Source organism: Carcharodon carcharias, chromosome 3 (genome assembly GCF_017639515.1).
Source record: "Carcharodon carcharias isolate sCarCar2 chromosome 3, sCarCar2.pri, whole genome shotgun sequence".
Lineage (NCBI taxonomy): Eukaryota > Metazoa > Chordata > Chondrichthyes > Lamniformes > Lamnidae > Carcharodon > Carcharodon carcharias.
Window position 1 is genome coordinate 161,178,910 of NC_054469.1, and position 12,803 is coordinate 161,191,712.

The following is a 12,803-nucleotide window of genomic DNA, read 5'->3' on the forward strand; positions in this document are numbered from 1 at the left end:
TTGGTGAAGGAAACATAAGATTAGAGAATTGAATGCGTGGCTCGAAGATTGGTGCATGAGAAATGGGTTTCAATTCATGGGGCACTGGCACTAGTACTGAGGATATTGGGACGGTGTTCATCTGAACTGTGCTGAGACCATTGTTCTGGTGAGTTGTATAACTAGGGTGGTAGAGAGGGTTTTAAAAAAATAGTGAGAGTGACGGATCAAGTGAGGCAAGATGCAATAAATTACAGGGAGAGGACAAGGCAAGAGAGCAAGGTAGCAATAAGGGTAATGATAATCAGAGTGTGGCAGGAAGGAACAGATTGTGTAAACTTAAGCATGCACCAGCAGATAAGGTTAGAGATTGCAAAAATAGTAAAAAGACAGAACTTAAGGCTCTGCATTTGAACGTACATAGCATTCGTAACAAAACAGATTAATTGTCAGCTCAAATAGAAACAAATGTGTATGACCTGATGATCATTACAGAGACATGGCTGCAAGATGACAAAGATTGAGATCCGAATATTGAAAGATACACGGCATTTTGGAAGGACAGGAAGCCAAGAAAAGCTCTGTTAATTAAAGGTGACATTATACAATAGTGAGAGATGACCTTAGTTCTAAAATTCAAGATGTAGAATCAGCTTGGGTAGAAATAAGGAAAACAAAGGTAAGAAGTCCCTTGTGGAAGTAGTTTATAGGTCCCTTAAGAGAACCCATACTTTAGGACAGGGTATGGAGGAAGAAATAATGGGGGCTTATGAGAAATGTACAGCAACAATCAAGGATGATTTTAATCTACATATGGATTGGAAGAATCAGATTAGCGAAGGTAGCCTGGATAATGAGTTTATAGAGGGTTTTCGGGACAGTTTCTGAGAGCAGTATATCTTAGAACCAAACAGAGAACAGGCTATTCTAGATTGGGTAATGTACAATCAGACAGGATTCATTAATGACCTCATAGTAAAGGTACCCCAAGGTAACAGTGATCATAACATGATTGAATTTCACTTTCAGTTTGAAGGAGAAAAGAATCGGTCTAAGACTGATGTTTTAAACTTAAATAAAGGCAATTATAAGGATATGAAGACAGAGCTGGCTAAAGTGAACTGTGAAATTAGGTTAAGAGATAGGTCAGAAGTGACACAGTGACAGACATTTAAGGAGCTTTTTCATAACGTTCAGCAAAGATACATTCCAGCGTAAAAGAAAATAAATGCATTAGGATCAGTGCAGAGAAGGTTCACTCAATTGATTCCTAGGATGAAGGGGGTTGTCTTATTATAAAAGGTTGGACAGGCTGGTCCTGCAACCATTGGAATTTAGAAGAATGTGAGGTGATCTTATTGGAACATGTAAGATCCTGAGGGGACTTGACAGGATGGATGCTGAAAGGATGTTTCCTCTTGTAGGAGAGATTAGAACTAGGGGACACTGTTTAAAAATAAGCAGTCTCCCATTTATGGTGGAGATGAGGAGACATTTTTTTTCTCTCAGAGGATCATTAAAATGTGGAATTCTCTTCCTTAAAGAGCAGTGGAGGCAGGGTCATTGAATATTTTTAAAGCCGAGCTAGATAGATTGTTGACTGACAAGGGAGTCAAAGTGTATCGGAGGTAGACAGGTAAGTATAAGCCACAATCAGGTCAGCCATGATCTTATCATATGGCAGAGCAGACTACAGGGGCTGAATGACCTACTCCCGCTCGTAATTCATATGTTCACATGTGAGCCATCAAAATGCTCTTTATTGACCGTTGGCAGGCATTTTAAGTGGCAATCAGTCGCGTCTCTTGGCGGTTGTTCCTTGCGCAGGTTTTGACTCCTTTACCAAGATGGTATCTTGCACTAAACGCAGGCTAAACTGGAATTTCAGCTCCAGACCCCACTTTGGCCACTTCACAGAATTGTTAGCAACTGATTGTGCTGCTGAGAGTGCTTTCACAGTCTTTGAAGTGACTGATAGATGCTGCCAGTAAGAGGAAGGCAAAAAATGTTTTTACTTTCCTTAATGTGACACCAGGCAGAGCAGGAACTCTCCTTCTTGGTCCACATCAAAACTATGGGCTCCTGCTGACCACTGGCCACCCAGCCCTCCTGATCTCTTCCCCACCCTGGGTCTCACTGAACACATTTTTTCAACTGGTGCACTGCCCCCTGGGGTGTGACTGACAATGCCAGCCCACTGATGCTATCCTGATGGCACAAAAGGAACCATTTTACTCATCAGTTTCTCCACAGTGCTACATGGTTGTTGTTGAGTTCAAGCCTCAAGTTGGGCACAAATCAGTTTCTAGTCCAATGTTCCTTCTGCGAGCTGAGTGTATCTTTGTGGAAATTGATAATGTAGTCTGGTAATGTCTAAATTAAAATGAACCTTATGACATAACACAGCATTGCCTATAGGCAAATAGGCAATCTGACTTGAGTGGGGATAGCAGAAACCTCCACATTTTCTTTGGTCCAAGGCCCAAAACTATTGGCTGCAGATGCAGGGGATATTTATTATATGATCAATTATCCCAATGTGTCAGTCTGTCAGCCAGCATGCTATCTCCTGAACATCCTATTGCTACTCGCTATCCCCAGACTCTAATCTAGGCAGGATTTTGAGTTTCCTCATAACTGCTGCTCACAAGCGAATCCACTGAGGTGACAGCAGAAAGGTCCAGTAACCCATAGCTCAACTGGGTTTTAATTCCAAATGCGTAATTCACAACAATTTGCTTCGGAAAGGCTGTAGTATCATACTTTTAATCAATATTATCCTCGAGTTCATGCAGTGTCATTGGGAATATTATAACATGGTGCAGAAAATAACTGCTGGAGTCTTATTAGCATTGTGAAGATTTTTGCAATGTATTTATGTCACTGTGTCTGATCTGAAGAGCTAATACCCCCTTTGTGTGCACTGGCTGCAATATGGAAGATGAAGGGACATTACATAAGGATATAGTGACAGATTATTCCCCATTAGTTTGTCTGGAGCGGCCTGTAGAAGACAATTTCATTCAGAAATTAGCATTGAATTTCCATTGGGATTCTCCTGCTGTGGAAATGCTGTGGAAACACGGAAAGATGCAGTAGACAATGTTTGCACTGTTGTTCTGGGGTTTTTACAGCTCATTAAAAGTGCTATATAAATGCATGTTGTTGTTATTACAAAACATTTAGATGGATGAATTAGAAAAGGGAGATGTCATTTCATCACCCGATCATAGATGATATGACGGATGATGCCAAAAGCTGAGTCTATTTTGTTAGAATTTAGGGGGAAAAAGAGAATTATTACTTTTTAGGAATACATTGCAGACCATCAGGTATAAGAAAGGAGGTGAAGGAAGACTGGAGGAAGGTATACAGTGGAGTTCCCAGGGGTTGGTACTACCACCACTGCTTTTGTTGATACATGTTAATGACCTAGGTTTTGCTGAACAGGGCAAATTTTCAGATGACACAAAACTTGGAAGTATTACGATCTATGAAGGGCATAGTGATAGCCTTCAAGAGAACACTGGCAGTGTGGTGGAATAGGTGGACACATAGCTAATGAAATTTAATGTAGAGAAGTATGAAGTGATACATTTTGATAGGAATAAAAAAGGGATTGCATTACCCAAAGCCTACGATTATAAAGGGAGTGCAAGAACAGAGGCCTGGATTATATGTGAATAAGTCATTGAAGGTAGCAGGAAAAGTTGAAAAAGTGGTTAGAAAGGGCATATGGAATCTCGGGGTGTAAAGATAGAGGCATAGAGTACAAAAGTAAGGAAGTTGATGAACCTTTATAAAACACTGGTTCAGCCTCAGCTGGAATATTGCATCCAATTCAGGGCACCACACTTTAGAAAGGATGTGAAGACATTAGAGACGGTGCAGGAAAGGTTTATGGGAATGATTCCAGGGATGAGAGACTTCTGTTATGAGGATAGATTGATGAAAAGGTTGACAGGAAATTTGATGGAGGTGTTCAAAATTTTGAGGGGTATATACAGGGAAGATAGGGAAAAATTAGTCCCATTGGTGTAAGTATTGAGAACCAGAGGACACCGATTTAAGTTGACTGGAAATAGAAGCAATAGCGACATGAGGAAAATTTTTAAGTAATTAAGTGGTAAGGATCTGGAAAGTACGGCCTGAGAGTGTTGTCAACAAGTTCAATTCTTACTTTCAAAAAGGAATTGGATAAGCACGTGAAGAGAATAAAGTTGCTGGGCTATGGAGAAAGGGGGGTGGAGTGCAAGTAGCAGAGCAGCTCTTGCAGAGCTGGCATGGAAATGATGGACTGAATGGCCTCCATCTGTGCTGTGCCCATTCTACTTGAAAGATCTTCCCCCCATTTGGGGGGAAGCGTGGGAACAGGCATGGGCGGGCGTGCCTCCAATCGGCCGCTGCCATTTTACATGGATGGGCCAATCAAGGCCTGCCCAGCGTGACGTCTGCTGGGAAGTGCTATACGCTCCCTGTGCAGGCGGGGTGGGGGGGTGGGGTGATCCTCTCAACCAGGAGTGCTAAATGCTGCCTCAGGGAGATCGGCTCCGATTTAAACCAAATAATAAAAAAATTTCTCTGACACGTTCCCTTATGTGATACTGTCACATGAATTGGGACATATCCATAACTTTTATTAAAACCTTGAATAAAAATGTAAATACCCTCGTGAAACCTCATCCCAGCCATAAGGTTTCATGCTTTTTCCGAAGCCTGCCAGGGTTCCAGGCCTGCCCGCCAACCTTAAGGTTGGACGGGCCTGCCCGCCAACCTTAAGGTTGGACGGGCAGGTCCATTAATGACCTTAATTAATTTTTTCAATGGTCTCAATGAGCCGTTGACAGGTCAGCAGGCGCGCAGCTGACTCGGCTGCGTCCCTGCCGACCTGAAAATGGAAATGACGCAGGGTGATGTCAGGAGTTCTACCCGATGTCATCCCACGCCATTTTACCTGTAGGCAAGTGGGCCCCACCCCCGCTTGCCAACCGGAAGATCCTGCCCATATAATGCATATTTGGTTCCTGTGCTCTGCATGAATATTGAAAAAATATTTTATGTGTAAAAAGAGTCATCATATAATATGCCCCTACTCTATGATTCAGAATGCGTGCAAAAATAACAAGTTCCCAGGGCCAAAAATTAATTACAACGAAGAGCAGGTTAAAAAGAGCATTTATTTTCTGTCCAATATGATATTTTCTTCCATTCTTTTGTCTTTCTTTGCCTTTTACATGCCCCCCCACCCACCCACCCCCTCCCCCGCCCAAATACTTGGTCACTAAAGAACTATATGGAGATACCAGCATAAGTGCAATTGATCCCATTCAGACACTTTTGACAAACTTGGTTCCTTAAGTTTTTTCCCTTCGGTTAGAATGCCCGTCACATGCTCAAAAGGTTATGCATTTGGCAAATCACAAATAAATTAAACAAAAAAAACACAAATGTCATTACCACTTTACAAATGTAATAGCTCTTGACACAGAACGAATGACAGCAACATTCTTTCAGCAAACTAGCAACCACTGATTCCTTAAACATGCAGATACAGTAGGAATTGAAACATCTGAATCATTTAAGACATTTATTTGTTGCAGGATTTTGAAATGTATCACTGCAGTGTCTTAAAACTACTCCTCTACAATCTATCATGAGCATGTTGCTTTCCTTAGTTCCACACACATTTGATGTACAATTCTACTATTAACCCTGACATTATTTACCACATAGGCACATTAACCCTGTGAGATGTTGGTTTGAATGCCAGAGGTGACTCCCCTGCTAAAGACTGTTTTCATAAATAATGTACAGTAACGCCAATCAATAATGATACTGAAGCACATTAACCCTCCTATTTTTGCCTCAATGGACTTGAAGTTAGAACAGTTCATTTTCAGTGATCAATAACCAGCTACATGACATGTAGAATTTTAATTTTAGCCACAATAGAGCACAGCTCCACAGAAATTACAATTTTCAAGTTGCATTGACCATTGACCTGTGAAAAACAGCACAGCAAAATGTCAACTTATGCTTGCCACCTGGGTATTAAATATTAACTGCTTCAATTAAATTTAAATTAGTGGAATGGCAATGAATGGAACATATGATGCCATTTGTTCATTAGCATGGAGCGAAGCATACTAAAGTGTAGTAGGATGGGCAAATGATGCAAACACAATGAAGCACAACCAAATTCAGATGAACTCAATTCCAGCGACAAAATAGATCCCCCCCAAAAAAATCCCTTTAGGCATTTATCCGTAAACATCTCTCCTCATAAATAACGTAAATGTCTCCTTAGTATTGCCATGTCTAACTGAAGCTGAAATAGAAAGAATGGATCATACACAGCACGGAGGAGGTGAAAGTGTTTTTGGGGTTGAAAATGCTGGGATCTCTATGGTTCAACCATCGGATACAGGTGGAGTTACCCAGCCATATTTCTCATGTGTCTTCACCAAACTTTTAAATGTTGCTTCAGCTTCTTTACGAGTGAAGGCTTTCTTTGTCTTCCCTACTTTTCTGCAAATTCGACCCTATATCAGATGAAGAAAACACAAAATAAAATGGGTCAGTATTCTGTTCACTGAAATGATAGGAAGAAAGCAACTTTCGCATGCTTAAAGAGCATCCTCACCATGAAAAGAAACCTTGTAAAGATGGTACTCCTTTCAGCCCATCAACAACCCCTAAAGTCAGTAGAATTTTGATTTGTAGCACACATTGGCAAAAAGTGGCTGAAGCAATTGTAATGTCAGCAGCAAGAAGCCCAATCTATTCTGACCTTAAACGTCATTTAAAACTTGAGGGGAAAGCTGTCTGTGCATTTCTGGTGATAACAGCCAGCTCACTGATTGATAGAATGCCCATTCGTGGAGCAAAGCCAGCAGAGGAGTCTGAAAGAGTGACGGGTAGGCTGACCTGTAGTGGATGCAGGGGAGGGATGGAGCGATGACTGTGGATTCAAATGAATCAAGGGAATAAAAATCTAGTGGGTGATCTGCTCTGTGAGTTTACCGTCCAGAAGGTCACGTTAGAAATCTACCCCAGAATCTACTTTTCTGGTAAAATTTCCTTAAAGGGCAACCTTTGAAGGTTGCAAAAGCGCTGTTAAGGAGTCTGCAGCAAAGCTCATATTTGCAATTTCCTCTGTTGACTGATATTTAAATATATTGAATAAAGAAATAAAAACTAAATTAAAACCGATGAGTTATCTTCATCAGCTGCTACTCACATGAAGGTGAAGAGAAGTGACAGAAAGATTCGCACCAATTTTCACTTGGGGGTGGCTCATTAAAAAGCTTGTGGGTGACTTTTTCAAGTGGTGGTGCATGCGCTGAGGTAAAAGAGGCTTGTTCTTGTTGACACTCAAGAGCACCCTACCTGGAGAGGAATCACCTGAATCACCTGGAAAGGCAGCTGACAAGGTGTTTGTATTCTGTAACCCAGAGGGCCTGGCTGCAGATTTGGAAGAAGATGGCAGACTTGAGGAAAGATGCCAAGGTAATGTTACCTAGCAGCAATTATCAATTCCACTTATGAAGACTGCATAGTTTTTCCTCAGAGTTTGTTACTTGTGTTCTGCTTACCTCACCTGAGCTGCGTTCCAAACTTGTAACTATTTGAATCTTAGCATGAGTGGCTACAGCAAAACGTCATAGTTCAAATAATCACAAACTAATCTAAATAGTTTACATCATAAGTTCTTCCAACATGCCGTAGTTGAACATTCAGTTGTCGACAGAGAGCTGCAAGTTAACCATTAATGTCACTGCAAAATGCAGCAAAGTGGCAAAATAGGGCAGTTGCATCAAATTTGGTGGCAATGGATGGACTTAAAGTTGTGTGGGACTATGGCCTAAAAAAAATCAGAAAATGGTGATCTGAATACTTATGCCACATGAATAATTAAACCCACATTCAGAAACATGTTGGTGGAAGAGTTCTCCAGTATTGGCATTTCTAAGCTTACACATTCAGTGTTAAAACTCCACAATGTAGTTAGATACAGACTTCAAAAATTATTATAAGTACTTATGTGCTATATCCACTGTTTGTGATTGTAGAGGAGGCACTGATTACAGATATTACTGAAGACTAGTTGGGTTGAAGTTGCAAGACCTATTTTACAATTAGCTATTTTCCAATTTTGCACTTTCCCAATTATTTTAAAGCAATCATAATTTTTCATCCTCGTTAAACAATTTAATCACCATCAATGCCTGGGGTTTCAGTTTCTGATCTTTTAAAATACATTTAAGAACTACAAAGAAATCCTTACAGATTTGCCAAAAAGACTGTCAATGATTTTTGCAATGTTGCCTATTATACCCCTATAATGTATATACTTTTCTGTTTGCAGAATTTTACATTTGGTGTGCAGGGGTGGGCCTGACATGCCAGAACGTAAAATGACGTGCGATGATGTCGGATGTACAACCTGACGTCATCACGCTGTCTCGCCAGAGTCGGCTGCACACCCACTGATAACTGAAAGGCCTATTAAGGCCATTAACGTACTAATTAATTCCAAATTTATGCTGCCTGTCCAACCTAACGGTTGGCCTTTACACTTTTTAGGAAACCTCATCCACGAGCGGGATGAGGTTTCCTAAAGCTAATACTGATTATATGGCCCGCCCACATGAAACCGTGGTGCCGAGCCAAGCTCAGGCAGTAGTTGGGTCTGCGACTGCCAGCGTCCGCTCCAGCTGAGCCTGCCCAACGCATGGAAAATCCTGGCCTATGAATCATATGCCATCAATGTGAGTGAGTCAATGCTGGAAATTCAAACACTTTTGGCACCCAATGTTAGAGCCAGGTACTCTTAAGTCAATTATAACACAATGCATATGCTGAGTAAATGCAATTATCTTCATGAAACAGCACCATATAAATTAATTCCTCAGACTTTGTGAGAACAGAATGAGCAACTCAGGGCAGAATTTTTGCGTTGGGAGTGGGAAACAGGAAAATAGGAGTCAGGACTGTTTCCAGGTCATGAACGCATCCCCTGTGATTGGTCGGAGGGGGGAGCCCTTAATTGCTGTGGAAACGCTGTCCTACTAGAGGCCACGGGGCAGGAACACAGGCAGGTCAGAGGGAGTGCAGGTCTGATTTAAACTAATCCTGACTATCATTACTGAAGCTGCTTTTGACAGAAGGAGTGTCAGAACATTGGACAGGACTGGGGTTGAATCACATGTCACCGGATAGCTGGAGGCCTGTCACCTGGGGCAGAGCTGGCACCCAGGGCATGGACATGGATCTGAATGTTATGGTTGAGGCTGTGAGGGAGATGGTCAGATGGACATAAATCCTGTGTCAGAAGAGGTTTAATGACCTGATAGGCTCTGGCAAGGTGAGCACAACCCCCAACCCTCAGGATAGGGTCTGGTTATTCACCTTCCAGCAGGCACATCAGCTGAGGAGCCTCATGGCACACTGCTCCTGTACTTGGGATGGATGCGTGCCTAGAGCACTTACTCACCCTTCAGAATGGCTCAGCGCCAAGAGTGCTGTTGAGTACCTTCTAATGAATAGGGACATATGACAATGGATACAGAAGACTGCAGTGCCTTATCTTGCTCTCTTTTGTCCTTGCAGGAGAAGCAGGCAAATAATGTTCGAAAGCAAGCTGAGACAGAAGGAGGGGTACCATCTTTCCTGCACTTTACCCCAGTGGAGGAGAAAGCCATGGACACACCCAGGATAGCGGAAGAGGAAGTCAGCCCTGGCATGTCTGGAGCTCATGGTGAAGCAATGTGATCATTCCGGACTGCACTGGATTCCACCCCATCTGATGGAGTGCTGTGCACTGAATTGCATTGGGTAGTCTCAGCACAGGCTTCTACTTTCCTGGGCTAGCTCTCATCATCTCTTTTTGTGTCTACTGCAAGTGCAGATGTTTAATCCAGAGCACCCCCTTCTCTTCCTCTGCAGGCCCAGAGGAGCAAGAAGGAGGTGAAGAAGCATTATCAGATCTTACTAGTGCACTGTCATCAGAAATACTCTCATCTTGCTGAGTCCTTGCATATGTGTGTGTAGATATGGTGGCACAGTGTTCTGTGTGTAATTTCCTCTTGGAGGAGGGAAGGCAGACACGGCCCTGTTCAGCTAGACACGGATACAGGGTCTCAGGAACCACAAGTGAAAAGAGTCTACCTTGAACAGCAACAGGAGATGTGCTCCTGCATATCAGAGTTTCCTGAAACAGCGAAGTGTCTTGGGTTGAAGATGGAAGAATCCATCCAGCTCGTGCACCACATTGGCTCAGGGTTTGAGTGCATGAGCTCCTCCAATGAGGGGGTGGCCAATCTCATGGAGAGCCATGCGTGATTTCAATCAGAATGCACTGACTTTCATAGGATGCATGATGTGCTGTGTAGCGTGAACCAATCAGTGGTGCTGGTGATGCAGAGGTCCTTGGTGGGGATGCTAGCTGTGCTCTAGCTGGTGTCTTCCTCCAGGCATCTGGAGTGCACAGCAGGGGTTGAGATTGACACTGCCTGTATACATGGGGCATCCTGTTCATCCCCAGCCTTCTTTGTTCCTCTGACTGAGGGACCATCTGTGTAGCTGGGCCAAGTAAGGAGGTTGCCCCTGCAATGCTACAGGTATAGCAGCCTCTGGAGATGCCCCCAGAGGCATCTCTATGATGAGGCGAGTGCCACATGCTCAGTTGCCGTAAACTGAGACAAGTGGGAAGGCTGCCTCCAGCTCCTCTGAGCCCACAAGAGGAGCACAGCATAGGAGTGGCTGAGAGTGCATGCCACCTCATTGCACAGAGCACTGAGTGGGTCACTGAGGTATGTTCTTGCTGTCATTATTTTTTCCTCCCTTTACGTTGTATAAATGTTGACACTTTAAGCCACATGTCTGGGATTCCTTTTATTGATGCTGTGTTAGGAAAGGTGGTATGAGGTGGTGAAAAAGCTAATGGGATCCTCCACAGTGAGGACAAAGACTCAGTGTAGATGTGCTTCCTTCACTGGCAGTAAGTGATAGATACTCCAGACTGCATCTTGTGTTGATGTATCAGACTCCCCTCCATTCCAGGCCCCTCAACTGAGTCAGAGGGGCTCAGGTGAAACTTTCCTGAATCCCTGATATTTATGGCATCCTCTCAGCCCTTTAGTCCAGAGGTGTGCCCAGCCACCTATTTGTGCAACAGGGGCACCTATCTGTTCAGTGTCATTTACCACCATCTCCATTTCCTCTTCCTCTCTCCTGCTCCTCCCCAGTTGAGCTATCTCATATATCCTCAATGTCTACAGCTCCCTGGAGGGCAATGTTATGGAGAACGCAGCAAACCACCACAATGACTGAGACCATTACAGGAGAGTACTGGAGAGCGCCACCCAAGTGGTCCAGGCACCACAATCACATCCTCAGAAGCCCTAGGGTCTGCTGAATGATTCCATTGCCACTGGGCCCATGTCTGGGGTTCCTGCCGAAGGGCCAGTGGCCATCTCTTCAAGGGATATCCCTTGTCCCCTAGGATCCATCCATGGATGTTGAAGGTTGGAGTGAAGGTCTGAGGCAGTGTAGACTGGCAGATGATGAAGGAGTCATGGCTGCTGCCAGGAAAATGGGCACACAAATGCAGGAAGTTCTTGTTGTGATCACAGACCAGTTGAATGTTGTAGTGGCTGCCCTTCCTGTTGCTGAATCAATTGATTGTCAACGCATCCAGTGACAGGCCAATCGATGATGCCCTGCACCTGGAGGAATCCAGTGATGGCACTGAAACCCACTGCCCTCTGTTTCTGCTGGGTCATATCTGTTGTGAAATGAACGTACTGTGCCCCTTTGGAAAATAGGATACCAATGACGTCAGACATACAATGGTTTGAAGCTGTTTGCAAGATCCACTAAAATCTGTAGTAGATCCTTGGAAGGAGTCTGAAGTGAAGAAATTCAAGGCCGCAGTAACTTTGACGGCTATTGGCAAGGCATGATGACCAGTGGTGTGAGGTTTGTGGTGCGAGGTCTTTGGCAATGAGGTCACAAGTGTGACCACCTGCCTAGAGAGTCACAGTCCCCTGTGTCACTAGGTCTTGCTCATCTCGAGGTAGCTCTATCTTTGGTAGTAGATCCTGTATTGAGGGTATAGCCTCCATTTCCTTCCTGCCTAGCTTTCCTCTCCCGTTCCTCCTGGGGGTTGGCCTTCATCATCATTAGGGCCCAAAATCTGAGATTTATGCCCCCATTGACAGCTACAGCCATCCTAAGGAACTGGTGGGCATCCTATTCTGATTGGCAGCTTTGCCCCCTGCTCTTCTTCCCCCGCAGTGCCAGGGCGGTGATAATCCTGTTCAATGCCTGAGCACTGACTGCCCTCTCTCACACCACACGCAGAGAACCAAGGGCACTTCTTTCCCAAAGATTATGTCTCTGTGCATTGCTGATCTTCTTATGGGGTCAAGATAATTCCCTAGGCTGGCCATAAAAGACTCCCCAGACTGTACCCATCTCCTTTCAGCTGGTTAAGCCTAGCCAACATGTGCAACCTGTGTACCCTCCTGAAAATTTTCGTCTCACTGTTTAGTGAGCCAATAATGAGCTCTTTAAGAAATTTAATTGGCTTTAATTGGGAGGCACACAGGATCACTGTTTCGCCTTCCCCTGCAGCAATGAACATTGCCGGCTTCAGGAATGGCTTCTCCAAACACCCCAGCTGGCGCTGATATTTTTGGGTCCCATCTGTGTCCATTCATGTCCCTGGTGAGATCCGAAGAATCAGCCCACAGTTTCTCACACTATCTACCCATGCAGCCTTCTTGAGAAACTTAGTGGTAAAAGCTCCCTGCACTATC

General features: G+C 43.8%; 1 protein-coding gene across 1 annotated transcript in view; it reads right to left on the reverse strand.

The window, feature by feature from the left end:
* Positions 1-5,244: 5,244 nt before the first annotated feature.
* Positions 5,245-12,803, reverse strand: part of ube2ql1 (ubiquitin-conjugating enzyme E2Q family-like 1) — a 38,555-nt gene continuing 30,996 nt past the window's right edge. Inside the window, exon 2 of the mRNA XM_041183361.1 lies at positions 5,245-6,521. Within this exon, the coding sequence (XP_041039295.1) occupies positions 6,390-6,521 (132 nt within the window). The 3' untranslated portion in view covers positions 5,245-6,389. The remainder of the gene's footprint in view (positions 6,522-12,803) is intronic.